This window comes from Atractosteus spatula, chromosome 5, assembly GCF_055471065.1.
Source record: "Atractosteus spatula isolate fAtrSpa1 chromosome 5, fAtrSpa1.hap1, whole genome shotgun sequence".
Classification (NCBI taxonomy): Eukaryota; Metazoa; Chordata; class Actinopteri; order Semionotiformes; family Lepisosteidae; genus Atractosteus; species Atractosteus spatula.
The window spans coordinates 43,151,190-43,169,077 of record NC_142710.1 but is presented as its reverse complement, the minus strand read 5'-3'; the positions used below and the strand labels follow the sequence as shown (position 1 = coordinate 43,169,077).

At 44.0% G+C, this 17,888-nt stretch overlaps 2 protein-coding genes across 6 annotated transcripts in view; one reads left to right on the top strand and one right to left on the bottom strand.

Annotated features, from left to right (window-relative positions):
* The window catches only part of synpo2lb (synaptopodin 2-like b), a 28,105-nt gene extending 20,624 nt beyond the window's left edge, over positions 1-7,481 (bottom strand). The window contains exon 1 of the mRNA XM_088915543.1: positions 6,969-7,481. Within this exon, the coding sequence (XP_088771669.1) occupies positions 6,969-7,070 (102 nt within the window). The 5' untranslated portion in view covers positions 7,071-7,481. The remainder of the gene's footprint in view (positions 1-6,968) is intronic.
* A 4,276-nt stretch (positions 7,482-11,757) lies between these two features.
* Positions 11,758-17,888, top strand: part of sec24c (SEC24 homolog C, COPII coat complex component) — a 34,010-nt gene continuing 27,879 nt past the window's right edge. For 2 of the 5 annotated variants that reach the window (XM_088916141.1, XM_088916140.1), the window contains exons 1-4: positions 11,854-11,986; positions 14,630-14,817; positions 16,141-16,230; positions 17,657-17,777. In XM_088916141.1, coding sequence (XP_088772267.1) covers positions 14,643-14,817; positions 16,141-16,230; positions 17,657-17,777 — 386 coding nt within the window. In that variant the 5' untranslated portion in view covers positions 11,854-11,986; positions 14,630-14,642. Of the gene's footprint in view, positions 11,987-14,629; positions 14,818-16,140; positions 16,231-17,656; positions 17,778-17,888 lie in introns of all 5 variants that reach the window. The other 3 variants (XM_088916143.1, XM_088916142.1, XM_088916144.1) reach the window with 3 other exon arrangements.

Sequence of the window (17,888 nt, the reverse complement as noted above, 5' to 3'; positions counted from 1 at the left end):
GTGGCAAAGGTAAGTTGTGCTAAAATACCGTGAGAGGAGAGGGTGTGTCGGAAAATAAGTGAACCAATAGATTAGCTGATTTGGTGTGGTCTACGCCTTCTTCTAAGGCTTGACCAGGAGGCCGGGGTTGTAACACAGATATTTTTAATTTCCTTTACAATGGCTCAAATGATAGTAGTTATTATATCTCCAAAATAGGTGCACCAATTAAAGGAGTTGGATCTCTTCAGTCCTGAACAAAAAACAATTACAAGGGGGCCTGATACCAATATTCCAAATCCTGAAACACAAGTGGAAAGTTAAATTAAGTGCTTTGAAAGCTATAAACAGGACACAGTAAAACAGGAGATTGGAACAAGCTGTCCAGCTACGTTCTCGGTTCTTCTGTGATCTGCAGGAAAGTTGAATAAGATCCAGCAGCTGTAGGCTGCTAGCACCAAAAGCTGTAATTAAAATGAAAGCTGTTCTCGCATAATAGCCTGTATAGGACATTAGCCAGCTGCTTGAATGCTCAAGCCAATCAATTATTTGAAATACTTGACTGACTTAAGGCCAGAAGATGCCTTTCAAACTACACCAGGAACAGAGCTCAACTGCTTTTCTATAGTGATACTGAAAGATTCTGCTGGGATTGGAATCAGTGCTACTTGGAAAATGTATTTTATGTTCTATGTATTATAGGAGACTATTACAGTAATATTATTACTATACAATAGGAGTAATATTATTATATTCTATACTATATAGTAGGCTCAACATCCAGGGTGTACCCTGCCTTGTGCTCGTTGCTTGCCGGTTAGGCTCCTACTTCCCACGACACCGTATGGTATAAAGCAGTTTGGCAAATTACATGATATGACATGACTATATAGTAGACTATTGCTTTCAAAATTGTTATGTTACAAAACGGGGGTTAAAAAATTACGGAAAAATAAAGAGCAGTATTAACAACAATTAAAAATATCTATAACCCCCAGTTGTTAAAGATATGCCAAGAATATGTCCAAGTGTTTGTTATATTTTCTGGCACAGCTCTGGCAAAGGAGTAGTTAATCAGAGGTAAACTAGGATAAATACATATTTTTTTATAATAACACACAATATACAAGCTACTCTATTTACAAAACAAGGCATCTCAGAGGCCTACTGTATGTCCTGACATCCCCATAAACCCAGACTGCTACAGTAACTCAGTACTCAGAAATCCTACAGTATGTAATGCCTAAACAGGCCAATAAGACAGTTAATCCTGTGCTGTAAATAAACCCAGAACTAAATCTCTCTTGCTATAAATCCAGATGCTCCAAAGTAAACGGGAATCTATCTCCCTATTTTAAATATGCATCACTAACCTGGAGAAAATGTCTTTAGCCTGGGGATTCCTCGTTCCTCATTAATGGAAATCGCTGAACATTGTCTCTCAAACCATCTATCGATCAGTAAACACCTCAGTTCCTAATCATTGCTTTGAAAGGGCAAATGTCAACTTTTTATGACACTTACTAGCTATAAGATTATGGTAATATAAAATATTGTAGACATTATATTGTATTTCATTTATCCAACATGTGAAAACTGGTTTATTTTTTGTTAGATCAGCATAAATCCCCTGCATTTCCACACTCCTGATCCAATCAGATACACCAGACGAACACTGAACAATTTTCTCAGCTATGAGCAATTTCTCAGCTCAGAGCTTAGTGAAGTTCTCAGGTGGAACTCTTTATAATCTTTTGTTTCAGTTTTGGGACATTTTAAACTACTACCCTATCTCAGAATGTGCTGGGAATATGGGACCATATGGTCAGGATAGCTATAATGTGCCTCCTCCCCCGACACACACACACCTGTGCTGAGCCATGACAGAAAACAAATTCAGCCAAACGCAACTCAGATAAACCCCTTGTGGGAGACAGGCGGTAATCTCTTTAAAAGGGGATGCAAAATCTATTTTTTACAACAGAAAAAATATGTGGATGTCAGATGGAGTGCACAAGGACAGCAGTGGTTGAAACAAACAGCCTGTACACAAAGAGATCCAGGGTCTGCATATGGTATGTCTGAAGCTGGGAAAAAAGTGATCAGGACAGGCTTTCTGAAACATAGCACTGTTGTTGTGGGTGCATAGCAGTGGTTAATGGACTGTTGTAATGATAAGGGCTCTATCTAAGACCCTAGACACTGGCTGGCTCTGTAGCTCGTGTTTTTTATTCTTTATTTAACCAGTATAGTTCAGAACAATTTCTCATTGACAGTTACCATTGATCACCACCAAACTGCAGTGTTTCCATTTGTACAGCACAGAACTTAGGAAGAAATGTAAGTGAAGCGTCATGCTCAAGGGTGCAATAAGTGGCGTCCGACCTGGGATAAGAGCCCATTATTCTCCAGCCTTCTGCCTGTAGCCCTAACCATTATAATTACATTTCTGTTGGTGACCTACTATTTTTTTAAAGCAGGCAAAGAGGAGAAGAGTGTCAGGGTTCTGTAGGACTGGGAGCTCAGCTGATCTACTCCAAGTGTCAGTAGCACTACTGAAATGTTGGAGAGACAATTTTCAAACTCCAGCTGGAAGCAAAAGCCTTCCTTGACCTTAAGAGAGACTCTTGCGCTTGGCTGCTGCAAGACTCACTGCCCCCGGAATAGCACGCTGATCAGAGAATACGCATTTCACACAGTCAACACTTCTGCGTTTCGGAGGAGCGCGTATATTTACTGTACATGTATTAATATTCTATCCTGGGAGAGGATATGCTGAAGAGGAGACAGGAATCCTAAGAAATATTTGTGTAGTGAGGGCTGCCAAAATAATTAATGTAGAGAAGAACCTCCTCTCTTACAGGCTTCCCTTATGGGTTTGTTCATTTGGGCTTTTTTCCACAGCACTAGGCTTGGTTCTGGATATGTGGGGTGTGTTCTGGGGCTGTGGATTTTTTTTCTGGAGCTCTGGACTGTGTTCCAGAGATCTGGACTGTGTTCTGGATGTTTGGACTATGTTCTGCAGCTCTTGACTTTGTTCTGAAGCTGTGGACTTTGGTCTGGAGCTCTGGACTGTGTTCTGGGGGTGTAAGTTGTGTTCTGGGGCTCCACACTGTCTTTAGGAGGCGTGAGCTGTGTTCTGAAGTACTGGGGTTGTGTTTAGGAGGATCTCTATACTGTGTTTCCGAGGTTTAGGCTTTGTTCTGGAGCTGTCAATTTTTCCTTGGATCTCTGGGTTGTGTGTCAGAGCACAATCGTGCTTTGGAGATTTAGGCTTTGTGGTTGATTTTTTCTGTATAATTCTACATTTGATCAAAATTCTAAAGTTATAGCACCCTATTCCCATCCTTCCACTTGTTTTAATTGGAGCAACTGAAGCAGATCTTTAATCATAAGGGTTTTGCTCAAAGGTGGGTTCAAACAAGTAACTGAAAGCTCAATGGGAGGATAAAAGCAGGTGATCCCAGAGTGTCAAGAATCAGTGATGGAGGACCCTGGATGGAGATCTATAACATGGGTCCCCAATCCTGGTTCTAGAGAGCCCAATGTTTCTGCTTTCAAGGTCTCTTTATGGCATCAGCACCTGAAGAGCTGGGAGAAGCTGTTAAACCGGTCCAGTAAGCACAATAATGAACTGTTTGTGAAATTCCAGCTAGATTGAAAAACATACCAGCCCTCCATGTCCAGGAATGGGGATCTCTCATTTATAATGACTCACTCCTGCAAGTTGAAACCAGACATGTTACAGCCATTTAGCCAGAAGTTGAAATCGTGGCCGACTTCCAGGAGTTTCTGCGTTCATCAGACTCTAAAAGTACAGGATTAGTTCCAGCGGCAGATTGTAATTTTGTTCCAACCTTTTGTTAAAACCTGGAAGTATATTTTTTCTATTAGTATTATTTTAGATCTGATGCTGATGTAACAATGACATCTGCTCTTGTTTAAGTGAGAGGATTGGTATGCAGTGTTTATTATATTAACTGGGTACTGTAGTTATTACTATGTTCTGCTAAAGGTCATTAAAGAATATTACAATTAGCCCAATCTAACAATCTGTATTTCTGCCTATTTACATCCATCCTGCTGTATATGATATAATTGGCACATAGCAGAGATTAAAAAAGAATGCATTTTGGTGTTTTTAGAAGAAGGCTGCATTTTAGATGATGGTGACATGGTGATGATTAATATGTTATTATTCTGTGGATGTATGATCTGAAATGTGCTCTGCTGTGTGGGCAACACTTTCATCATTATGTTCATAGCAGAGAAAATGATAGGTTCTGATTTCACACGGTTATGCACATTCCACTGCTGTTTTATTATTTAATCCTTTATTTAACCAGATTAGTCAATTGAGAGCAGTGACAACACTCTCTCTTAGCAGGATGAGTATTGTAAAACCACGTCACCAGTAAGTCAAACTAGTCTCTCGTACTCCAGCCTTAACCCAGCTCATCAGATCACGTTCCCTGTCAGTGAGTGACTAATGATAGGAAGAGACTGAAAAGCAATTTGAAGGGCCCCTGAATGGTTCGTTATTTCCTATTCATTTTGGAAGGGTTTTGTGACTTGCTGTTCCAAACAGGGGCTCTTCAAGGTAAACCTGCAAGCTAAAATTTTGAAGTGGGGTAAAACTGATCTTACAAAAGCCCCAAATGTAAAGGCCATACCTACAAAATTAAGATAAAACATAATATCAGATAGGCCTTTTGTAAAATTATCACAGTAAGAGAGGAAAAAGAACTCAGTATGTCCATTGAAAAACCTGGCTGGGAGAGAGCAGGTCAGATTTGATTAAAACAGTCCACGGGTTTGTCTAATGAGGCTCTGAGGGGAGGCAGGGTTCAGACAGAGGTCGGAGGACAGCTCATGTGCTAGAAGGGTTCGTTGGGAGACGGTGACCTTTGTCATTCTAGACCTGGACTGGGCACCAGCAGATGGGAGAGTCAGCCGCCCTGCGAGTGATAACACTGTTCTGGGGATGAAATCACAGAGAGGACCCTCCTGGCTTTCCGCCTCAGCACAGAGCCACTGCACTTCTTAAAGAAGCCACTTCATCACTGGGAGGCACAACTGTTCACACTGCCCCTTAACAACTCCTAGGTCCTGGGTTCGATTCTGGACTGGAGCACATTCTGTGTGGAGTCTGCATGGTCTCCTGTGCTTGTGTGGGTGTCTTCTCACCTTGCAAAGACATGCTGTCTAGGTTACTCGGTGTCTGTGTGTGGATGTGTGCCCTGCAATGAATTAGCATCCTGTCCTGACATTCACACTGTTCGTCCTGGAAGAGGAACAAGTGGCTTTCTGCTTGTGAATGGGGCGATAGAACTAATCAGCTTAATTTAAACTTTCGTACTGCAGATTAAACAAGAATGTGTGCACATCTTTTCTTTTCCATGAAATAGCCATCTCAGTTTTTCAGAGAACTATCTGACGATTGTTCAAGGCATGGCAGCTGAAGCCCATTAAAGTCAGACCTATTTCAGACAGACATTGTTAGAATTACACAGGTGTCTGCAGCAGTTTGTGAAAGAGGAAGGAATTTTTAGCTGCATATTACAAGGTAAAAGAGGTTCAAATGTTTAATAACCCGTTAGGCGCATACATCACCATAAAATGTGTAATGTATCAGTTACATCTATCCATCCATTTTCTAAATTGCTTTATCCAGCACAGGAATCTGGGGGCGGCCGGAGCCTATGTCGGCAAGCAACGGGCACTAGGTGGGATACACCCTGGACAGAATGGCAGTTTATCGCAGGTCAGAGACACAGAAACAAAATCACACACATTCACACCAGTGCCAGTTTTCCCAGAAGCCAATTAATCTCAGCATGTTTTTGGACTAAGGGGGAAAACCTGAGCACCTGGAGGAAACCCATGAAAACACAGGGAGAACATGCGAACTCCACACAGATAACACCCTAGTGCTGCAATGCAGCAGTGCTAACCTCTGCACCAGCATGCGTCCCCTATTTGATGCATATAAATAGAAGGTCACATGCTAGAAACTCTTTTGTTGAAATGGTTGTGTAATGCACATTATTTTTTATTGAATAAGGTAAAAGATATTTTCTCTGCTCTGCCAATCTCTGCTTTATTGACACTGTACCTGACTGCTTTCTATCTGCAGTGCTGTCCTGCAGGTACAAACACTGCTCTGACACACACACACACAACACACACACACACACACACACACACACACACACACACAGGAGCCCTTTCACAGATCCTCCCTATGGAACTTCACAACAGCATGTTTGCTCTCCTAGAGTACAGTATGTCCTTTGACTTTAAAGGTAAATCTCCAAATTCCATCGTTGGCTCTGAAAACTGTGTGACTGTCAAAATTCTGACTTTACCAGGTCACCCCATTAATAATACTACAGATGCTGGCTGGCTATGATTGCTGTCAATAAGGCAAGATAATAATCACCTTCTGGCCTGAGGGATTGAGAATCAACCACAAAGAGCTTTTCACCTGACTTCTTAGCCCCTAGCATGTTAGCTAAGTTACTAAAGCCTTACTGATGTTACAGCTAAGTGTAGAGACATATTTGCTGTTATTATTACCAATCTCTCTTAATGCCATTTTCTAAATAAATATCTTCATATTCTCACATTGGAAACCATGCTGCATCAGATACTGTACAAAGTCAATGACCCTGATCTTTTTAATTGAAGCTTATTATAAAAGATGAGGTACCTCACCAGGGTATATTTTTTAGCTTTTTATGCTTATTTCTCCCAGCAGACCACTGCAGGTCTCATGGCCTCAGCTCGCCTGGCCACACTCACTGCCCAACAAGGGATTGGTGTCTGGAGCAACGACGCACAAGCTAAAGACCTGGACCAGCCAAAAGAACCATAAGAACCAGCCGATCGTGTCCGTGCAGAGATACTTCGAAATCAAAAAACAAATCTTGCTGCGGAAATGAGAGGTGCCTCCACCCCACCAGCTTCTCTCTCCCACAGCCTCTTACCTTGGCCACCTGGAGCGGCTTCCTGTGATCGGCGCCCCCCTGCAGCCGAAAGCCCCATGGCGCTCCACCGGACAGAGTGATCACCGCCTCCTCGACCACCATCGCTGCCCCGTCTCGCCTGCCCCTGTGTGTTTCTCCGTCTGCGTGCGGGAATCCTCAGTGCTGGTGTGCCATTTCTAATCGTGGGGGTCTCTTGGTGACCCAGCTGTACTCTGGCTGTGCTCTGGTCTGTACCCCAGGCTCTGGGCTGGCACACGGCTTGAGCCTCTCTCTGTGCAGAGGGCTGGGAGAGTTAAAATAGAGAGCGGCTCAGACAAGAGCTGTTAACACTTTGGAATGCTGTGCTGCCTTGGGGGGGGGGGAGTGACAAAGCTCCCCCCCCCCCACCCCTTAACGGCCACACTTGCCCTGTCAATCTGTCCTCTGGTCCTCTGCACTGATAGCTGCTCCAGAAATAGCCCAGCTCCCCGACACTGCTTTGTCTCAGCCCTTCCAAACCTGCAGCTGAAAGAGGGGGGCTATTTTAAGGACGTGATTCTTTTGAGGACTGTCAGGCACAGTAGAGCAGCAATGCAGGAAGAGATTAAGAAAGACTGGAAAAAACCTCAGTAGTCAGATAAACTTAAATGCCATAAAGAGTCTGGATTAGTTTTGCTGCAGAGACTATGATGTTGAAGCTGGTACAACAGCATATTTCAGGAAACGAATGATTGAGATCCTTAGATCATCTGTCAATTTTCTAACTGCTTTATCCAATTCAGGGTCATAGGGTAGTCCGAGCCTGATCTGACATGCAACGGGCACAACAGGGATGGGCAGAATACACTCTGGACAGGATGCCAGTCCATCACAGTGCACACACAGACAAAAACACAGACCAACACAGACATACTCACACGATGGCCAATTTTCCCAGAAGCCACTTAACCTACCTGCATGTCTTTGGAGGATGGGAGAAAAGAGGAGCCCTGGGACCCACAAGAACACAGGGAGAATATACAAAACCCACATGTAAATAGGACCACTGTGCCACTAAGCTGCCCATCCTCAGATCAATTGACTACAGTTTACCGAACAGGCTGGGTGGACTACTGGAACCTTTCTTTTTTATTTCTTATGTCTTCAGGCAGTGCAGACTGGGTCCCACCAGAGTAGGCATGTCTGCCTGCTCTGTTACAGCACCAGGAACCCCGAGCTGCTTCCAGGTACAGAACTGTGAGAGTCTGGAGTCCACACGGACACAAAAAGAAAGAGACAATGGTGAAGTGTGATCTTCTATTACAGACCAGGATTGCACAAAATGGAACAAACGCCCTATGGAAGTACCTTCACCCAGAGTTATGTAAAACCATTCTCTAGGTGTGGAAAAAAAAACTCCCAATGAAGTGCAGGTCAGAAAAGAGCAATAAAATATTGGCTACACCTAAAAAATAGTAACCAGAGCTCCTACCACCACAAGGCCCTGCTGAGCACAGACAAGAGCCCCCTCAGCCAGTTGGTCTTAAAGCTCACTGCCCGGAGCCACATTGACACCAGCCAGCCTCAGGACAGTACAGCTAATACACTGCAAATCAGAGTCAACCCGATCATAGCACAAGTCAAACAACACTAACTCACCCACAACACAAACTGGAATGCTCCCATGATTAAAAGATGATAGACACTACCCAAATATGTTACTCTGACCAAGTACAAATTCAGTAACCACAACCTGATCATAGAAACTAGACAACATAGACAGACCTGGCTGCCCAGAGAATAAAAGGCTTAGTGACCACAGCCTGGACATAGAAACTGGACACAGACAGACCTGGCTGTGCAGAGAGAACAGGCTCGGTGACCACAGCCTGATCAGTGGACACAGACTGACCTGGCTGTCCAGAGAGGACAGGCTCCGTGACCACAGCCTGGACATACTGTAGAAACTGGACACAGACATACCTGGCTGTGCAGAGAGGACAGGCTCAGTGACCACAGCCTGGTCAGTGGACACAGACAGACCTGGCTGTGCAGAGAGGACAAGTTCAGTGACTATAGCCTGGGCACAGAAATTGGGCACAGACAGACCTGGCTGTCCAGAGAGGACAGGATAGGCTCAGTAACTGCAGCCTGGTCAAAGAAACCAGACACAGACTGACCTGGCTGTCCAGAGAGGACAGGCTCGATGTCCTGTTATATTGACTTATAAATGTATGAATACACAATTTTTAAAGTTAATATTTATAATCAAAACAGGAATGCTCAAACTAAACTCTTTTATGAGGGAATCTGAAGGGGGTTAAATGTTAGCAAAAACAGAAGATGTCAAGATTTGTGCAGAGAGACTTGAGACTATTCAATATTGTGTGTCACTAAAAGTTGTGGTTTGTTTAATTGGGTTTAATCCTGATGTATTTTAAGTTGTATTATTTTGGATAATAAGATGCATATACATAGATATACAGCACATTCTTATCCTTAGTATTTAAGATCAAATATAAATAATAGAAATATATGGAAATATTATCACATGCTGATTTTGGTTTATTTATTTTGCTGTAAATCAGACCCCCCTGGTGCAGGATCAGTGGTGTTCACCAGACAAAATGATTTCTGCCCTGTTGGGAGGAGGGCAGCTACCATGGCGACGAGTGCTCAGTCAGCCCCCGCTGGCAGGGGACAAGAGGAAGAGAAGGGCGATGCCAGCTGGTGTGAGTGGACTCAGAGTGGAGGGCTGTGACATGGGGCCTCCTGAGGGGCAGCAACTAGATTTTGCCTGAAAGGGTGCAGTTATTCCACTGGGTGAAATAAACTTCTGGACTTGGAGAGGAGTGAGCACATTTTGAGGAATCATTCATACAGTAAGATGAGATCACTTTATTGGCCATGTCCAATTTCTTGTATAAGGAAATTGCCTTTTCGCATACCCCAGCTTGCTCTCCATGAGACACACAGACAGGGAGAGAGAAGCTTGGGGTCAGAGCGCAGGGTCAGCCATTTATATGGCACCCCTCGAGCAGTTTGAGTTAAGGGCCTTGTTCAGGGGCCCAACAGAGTTGGATTCCTCTGCCGGCCGTGGGATACGAACCGGCAACCTTCCAGCCACAGGCGCATGTCCTTAGCCACAGAGCCACTGCACAACCCATCTGGCTTGGAATAGGTTTTATTGGGGGTTGGAGACGGTATTGCTGGGGTCGAGCTCGTTTTCCCGGGATACTCTGTACTGCCTCCAACTGGCTGACAAAGGCATGACTGTATTCATAAGGGTTTTAACGCACACTGTTTACTACCAGTCCATCTAAAAGGAATAGAATACATCCATCCATTTTCTAACTGCTTCTCCCAATTCAGGGTCACGGGGGAGCCGGAGCAGGAGCCTAGCAAGCCAAGCAAGAAGTAGAACACACATGAGTATCTCATTCTGAACTAATGTAGCTTCTGTGGACATTCATAGCCTTAAGAAACAAAATAATGCTACACCTAATTTGTACAAAACACTTTGTGAATATAGGACACAGCTATGCAGCTCAGAGATATTTCATTGCATCTCAGTAACAGTGTTTAAACACAATTGTTCCTGCTGCTTTCATTAACTGGGGAACAGTTTTGTAAATGGTCAGGAGAGGGTTGAGCCTAGGTAATGTCTGATGACACCAAGCTGTTGCTCTGCGGCCACATCCCCCAGACTCCTGGGACAGATTGTGCATCAGCTTTGCAGGGGGAGCCACACCCCCAGGCCAGCAACACTTCAGTAGGGCTGGACAGTCCTACTGCATCCTTAAATCTCTTTTAAAAACCTAGCCTAAAATACGAGCAATAGAGATGATCAAAGCATTACTGGAATCCCCAGCACCCCTGTGGTCATCTGCTGTTTTTGATTCCCTCTCCCATTCCAAAATAAGCACTGTCTCTGTCCCCTGATGTAGCTTTACTTGCATACTCTTTGAAGTGTCCTTATTCCTTGTCCCAAAAATCAATCAATGAGTTCCTGTGTGACATCAGAAAATAGTTCTTTACTCAGATTTGGACGCAAGCTGAAACTATGTGGAAGTGCATTTAAAACTGGGAGTAGATAAATTATCTACTAACTACCAAACAAGTTAAATGGGCCAAATGACCTCCTCTTGTTTGTTGCCTTTCTTGTGTTCAGATGTATGGTATTACAACTGGACACCTGGGAGCCAGGAGAAGCTGGAGTAAAGTCCTGGACTTGGAGGGCCAGAATTTGTTGTAGCTTTTGCTGGAAACCAAGAACCACATGACACACGTCCTTTTATATAATGTATCTAGCTGCGATTGAATTAGATTATTATAAAGGTTTATAAAATAAAGGTATATTAAATATTTGGGAGTACCACGTAGATTTCCGTTCCAACTATAAGTGGAACATTTATAGTTCTTGGTACAAATGTATAGGTGGTCTGTACTGCCTGTTTTTGCCGCCGGTGCTAATCTCTGCGAGATTTGATCAGGTTGCACCTCGAAACCTGTTTTATCAGAAGAGATTCTTTAACTTTCCGCCTACTTTTCCTCCTTTCTCCGGGTGGGAAAATACTGACCCCGCTGAAAGAATTAGTTACTACATCTTCTTACCCTTAACAAGCTCACCGCAACTCGATTGTGAAACAGCTATTTGTGGAACTACAAGATTTCAGAATCAGGCTTTGGCGGTATATTACTGAATTTCTCTATTTGGTTAGTTCTTCTTTGTTAAGCACATTGTTATCCCTCTCCCCAAGCCTAAAATTCGCATAGAAACAGAGGACGCAAAACCCCAGTAACTCTGCTGCTGACGGTGTGCGAGTGCGCCGGCGCAGCATCCGGGTGCAGACGTGGCAGACAACGGCGGAGCTTCCGGTGTGCGTGTGTCCGCGAAGGAGAAACCGAGGTAGGGATTATCAGTGATCTCACTCTGGGTCGAGTGGAACCTAGGAAAACAAATTCGGCTTGATAAAATTAGATACATCCCGAAGCCGAGCCACGACGAGGGACAGCGCAGTCTGCTGGGCTTGTTAGCCACGCCATTGAACCCGCTGGAGGTGGGTGCGGAAGTCTCTCTCTACCGATTCCCTAGAAAAAAATAAAGGGATAGCAGCACTATCAGCTCCGGCGATTCCCCGTGTGTCACTGTGCAACCCAGTGGGTAGGCCCGACTGTGAACCGGAGGGAGGTTTCTCCCCATACAGTAACCGCAGACCCGCTAGCTGGGCCGTGCATAGTGAATTTCACCCTACCAGTGTGATCCTAGCACTTAACTGGCTCTTCGCCTCAGGCTGGTCGTGTTTTGGTACACAGCATTTGGGGCAAAATACAGTTTGTCATGTAACCGGTGTATGTTACTTGTTTACAGTTTTTAACTTCAGATTAATGTCTTGCGAGCTGGCATTGAACGCATGAACTTTCTAAACGTAGTCGATTAAACCGCATTTGTAAATTTGAAGGGAAGAGATATAAACTGTTAGTCATTGCCTTTAACGGGTGTTTATACACGGCGTTGGAAATGGGTCATTCTGCAGGCCTGTTGGGAAACAAGCTGTACTACCACCTTACAGCGACCCAAGAAAAGTGAAGCAGTTTCATCATCGGTTTTCTGAGTTTCAGGCTGTCGGGAATATTGGTGTTGAACTCCGGGTAATGGGTGTCACCTGCGTCAGGCCAGTGAAGTACCTGTACATGTGTGTACAGGTGCTTTAAACTTAAGAGGCAAACTGGATGTTTCCGTGGTGTGTTGAACGCTTCAGACATGACAGCCGTCGGTTTTGAACCAGTTACTGCGTATATTTGACGATAAACCTAAACTTCATTCTAACCGTCGAGTTCCCGCGAAGACAGGAAGTTCGGGGTGATCGCGTTCTCTTTGCAACACCAAAGTCTGGTAGAAAAATGTTCATATTCGCTTCTCTTTGCTCTTTCAACTTGCTGATTTGCTGATCTGGTCTTCAAAGGGTGCAGCTCAGCTGCGGCGTTGTGAGTAAAGAATACACGATTACTCCTTAAAAGCTGGGAAGTTATGCGTTTTGGCAGACTTAATCGCTGTGAGGGCAGTTAGATACATTGTGAATGACTTTGTATTTAATATTTCAGCATAAGCTTGGTGGCCTTTAATCCTAGCAATATCTTCATGAAATCTTTATTCTGTATTCAATACAATCCAGACAGATTGTGTATGCAGGTCAGTGTGTGAGTAGTCGCCCTAGGTTTGGCCGAGTTGAAGTAGAAATATCATGTCTGATGAGCTACATCTTGCAGCAACACCCCCTCATGTTTGCACCTGGATACAGTAGTTTAGTTAACTTTCAGCTGCACTTGTGGACCACAACTGCCTGAAGTTAAATAACAAAAACTGCAAATTTGTAGCCAGGATTATCAATGCAACAATGTGGTGCAGCTCATGTTGTTGTGTAAAATGTCCTTGTGGGGTTTTGCTTATTAGAATGGTTTTGCAAACTGTGTTCCATTGTCTTCTCAGTTTAGAGGGATCTGGTACCTGTGGTCCTGCTGATGTGATGTTCTGATGCTTCAGAAATGTTTTCACCACTTAGGCATTAACATGACAGTCTTCTGCACATGTAGAGCTGAATAAGACTCACCCCGCGATGGAGCTCTGGTGTGCGGAGAGGCTGATTGACCAGGCAGAATTGTGCAGTGTATATGTAGCAGTCCTGGTCTGCCTGCTCCAGGTGCTTCTCTAGGCTGTGCTGATGGGGTCTGGTATATGTGCCTGTGCCGGTGGTTCACATCAGGGTCTGATTGTGATGATGTATGCTAAGTGAACATGCCATGCTGCTTCTGCTTAAGTTTGTTCCGGTGGTTTTGTACGCTGTTCAGTGTGCAATTGATAATAAGTTTTGGCAGTAGCGGTTTTGAGTCCGGTTAAATGCTATGTAAGCCCTGTGACTTAATCACAGCGCACAACTACATTACCACTTTCTGTTCCTGGAGAATAATGCTGTAGCTAGGCGATGTGCTTGACAGTGATAGCTTGTGCAACTCTACAGGCATCAGCTGTCACAGACAGGACTATGGGGACCCAGTGACCAGACCTGTCTGGAACCCACACTGGGAATGAAGATGGACTGGAGAGATCAGGCTGCCCTTGCACAAGATCCTAGTCGAGTGTTTTTCACGAACTCTCAACCATATGTAGAATTGAGGTTTTGAGCTCTGTCTCTGTTATGGCTTCTCAAGATATACGTCCATAGATATATTGTGAAACCACAGTCTTCTAAATGACTTTGAATTTTAGATTCCAGTATAATCGTGGTGGCCTTTAATCCTAGCAATATCTTCATGAAAATCATTTCTAACCACTTCTTCCAGTTCAGGAGTGCAGGGGAGCCAGAGCCTATCCTAGCAAGCAACAGGTGGAAGGCAGGGTGCACCTTGTCCTGTCACCTGTCCATTGCAGGGCACATGCAGACACCCACTCACTCCATGGCCAGTTTTCCCAGAAGCCAGTTAATCTACCTGTATGTTTTTGGGCTGTGGGAGGACACTGAATCACCCAGAAAAAATTCACACGAACATGAGGAGAACATACAGACTCCACCCAGATAGCGAACCAGGTCTGGAGTTGAACCCAGGGCCCCAGCGCTGCCAGGCAGCAGTGCTAATCACAATCTTAAGACAGTTTTTAATTGAGTCTCGATTGTCTTACTGTGTGGGCTGTCTTTCTGTCTCAGGGATGAACTGAGAATGAATGTAAACCAGCAAGCGCCCATGGCCTCTCCGTACGGACAGCCACAGCCTGGCTACCAGGGGTACCCCCAGCCTGCCTACGGGGGGCAACAGGTGGCCCCAGGCCCCCCCTCTCAGTATGCTCCCTACAATGGACCCAATCCTGGATACCATCAAGGACCCCTGCCACAAGGTAATAACACTGCTGTCCAAGTGCTGTTTGTGCTTTATGTATTACTAGTTATGCATGTTTTTTTAATGTTCAGATGAGTAAAAGTGCATCTTTCCCAGTGCTGTGAAAACACAACTCGTGCGAGACTTGGATCTGCATGGTGAAATGAGGGTTCACCCTTGCAACAGTTCCAGTGCTCCATGCACTTTGGCCTCTGCCCCCTGGCAGAGCTTGTTCATCAGTGCTTGTCAGTACAGACAGAGACAACAGCGCAACAGCATGGAAAGATATAAGAACAGAAGATTCCTGCTTCTGAGCCTGTGCTTACATGATGTAGAGTGTGACTTTTTAATATAATGCAGTAGTTCTCAATCCTAGTCCTGTGGGACCACTGTCTCTGCTGGGTTTTGCTCCAGCAAAATTCTTAATCGCAGGGCAATGGATTTCAGTTTCACTGTTTTAGGTGTGTTTTTAAGTTGAATCTCCTAAAAAGTTTCAATTTTCGAGTTTCAGAACTCCCCTACTTACAGAGTGCCAGTCCTGTGTCTGTTCATTATGGACTGATCACGTATTACAAGCTGTTTAGTCAGAAATAAGGCAGCAAATTCTTAATACGCTGGTTGAGGAGGGCCTGCATGTGTTATGAATATTGAAGGCACTGGAAAGAATATAGTTTAATAGGGTATTTCTGAAATAAAGGCCCAAGTGCAGAAAAAAAAAAGTCTTAACAAGCATGCAAATGATTTAAAGGCACCAATCAGCATTGGTGATTAAGGGCTCATTTGGAATGAAAAACCAATTGAATGCAGTTTACCAAGAGCCAGGGTTAAAACCCACTGCTGTAATTAGCAGATTTTTAAGTTATTTTTGCAAATAATACAGCAACAACATTCACTTTTTATTCCATTTGATATTGTATCACTAAGTGCCCAAGCGGCTGTGTGACTTTAAGAATTCGTAGAGGAAAGCAGTCACAGAGCTGAAGCTCTGTCATTGCTGCTGATTCCTCCTGGTGTTACCCATGTGAGTTTGCAAGGCATGTAAATGTTAAACGTCTGTGTCTTTTTAGTTTGCATGCACACATCGTTATACCGTTGTGAGATTCTTGCCTGAAAAAGCAGCCGCTGTAAAATTCAAGACTTTTAGGATGCTGCACCCACTCAGCTTATGGAAAGTGATTGTGAATTTGGTGGGGATATGTCTCCAAGTCTGCAATAGAGGTAGTATAATCTCTGCCCCACGTAAAGGTGAAGCAGTGGTAGAGGTTGTGTGAACATTGCAGATTGTCAATAAAATTGTTTTTTTTAATGTTTTTTTCTTGGGTGCTGTTTTCTTGTGTTCCAGGATATTCTCCTTATTCAGGCTTTTCCTCTAAGGCTCTTCCTGCTGCTCTAGTTTCTGACCTGTCTGCCTCCTCCTGTCCTCTTGATTTAGGTAACTCTTGCGCTGGGCTTGCCCACTCTCACTGCACTCCTGCCTCGCAGCTCTTTCCCTGCTGTTCCGATCAGGGCATTCCTGTTTCGAGTTCATCATGAATTTCTCAGTGTATTTTAGTTTTACTGCTGCATTAACCTGCTGGGCTGCTGCTCAGGAGGAAACAGGTTAAAGATGGGGTCTCAAATGTAGTTCTGGGGGTTTCACATAGCTGGGCAAAAGAAGTGAATTTTTGTAGTACTTCTATTATGAAGTATTTTATAGGTGCTTGTACCTTTTATGGAGGAAATGTTTTGAGTAACAAAATAAGGTGGAAGACCTCAATAAAAATTAAATGCACAGTCAATTCCGCTGTAACAAGATTGTTGCGTTCCTGAAGATACTTGTTATAATAAGCATAGATTCAGTGGGAATGAAGGGGTTAAGGGGTAGATGTCAAGAAAAAGCCATTGTGATTGAAATGTTTTATATACGATTTTGAATTTCGAATGGTTTATTTGATCAAGTGTTTTCTCGTATTCATTCATTGAACACAACCACGAAAACATTGAAAACTGTGCATAGTGCAGGTGTGGCGTGTCAGCTTTGTCACCCAGGGATTGGAAAGGTAGCACTCGAGAAATACGTCGGGTGAGAGAATGCAATAAAGGTGGAGGATGGTTTTATATGTTAAACACATTTTAAAGTAAAAACCTTTTTCATTCAAGACATTTCTAATCTAAACGGTTACTTTTGGGTGTAATTTTACATTGACTTCCCGCAGGCAACTGCATACGTGTTTATTCCAGCTCATGTGGGACTGACTCATTTATACGCACTGGATTGCGTTGTACAGAACTGTAGTCGGAATCATTTCAGGTTATCTGCGTTATATCCAATTATTGCATGAATTCACAGCGCTATATAGCGGAACTGACTGAATGTAAGAAACTGTTGTTGGACTCTTCAGGTACACTAGGCCCTACAGGAACTGAGTTTGAGACCCCCTGGCTGAAATGTTTGATCGGTACAGAAAAGTGTATTGATCTAAGATTCCACAGCTCCTTGTGGAGCTGTCAGCCTAGTGGTTTTCATGTTAGTTTGAGAAGTTGTGCGTTCCCTTTTTCTTAAAGTCAAAAAACAAATACTTCAAAGTTTTCCTGCTCTTTTCAGAATTAGACTACCTCTCCTGTAATCAGACTCTGTCAGGTCAGTACCTTGTACTGATTTTGTGTTATCCGTTCTTATTTACAAGCTTAAAATGAGCCGTAGCCGATGTATTTATCTTGGTTATTATTAAGTGCGTTATGAAATCAACCCTAAGAGTTAGCCTTGAAAAACCTGGTTTGAGGGGAGGGAAGAATGCAAATATCTCAATGCAAAAATGTGACCCATGCTGAGTTTCATATATATATATTTTAAAAGGCTGTCGTCTGTGTCTGTTTAGGTCCAATGCGGCCGCCCCCTACCTCAGGGGCACCCCCAGTCTCCGCCCCCCAGGCCTATAACCAGTATGGGCCAGGGGAGGTGCAGAACGGACCCCCCACCGTGACCAGCCAGTCACAAAGGTGAGTGTCTACGACGGCGCATTGCAGACCTGCTGTTGTCTGCACCTGGACCATGCCTACCCCACACCGGAGAGTGCTGTCCAGCAGGCTTTCCAGGTCTCTTGAATCCCT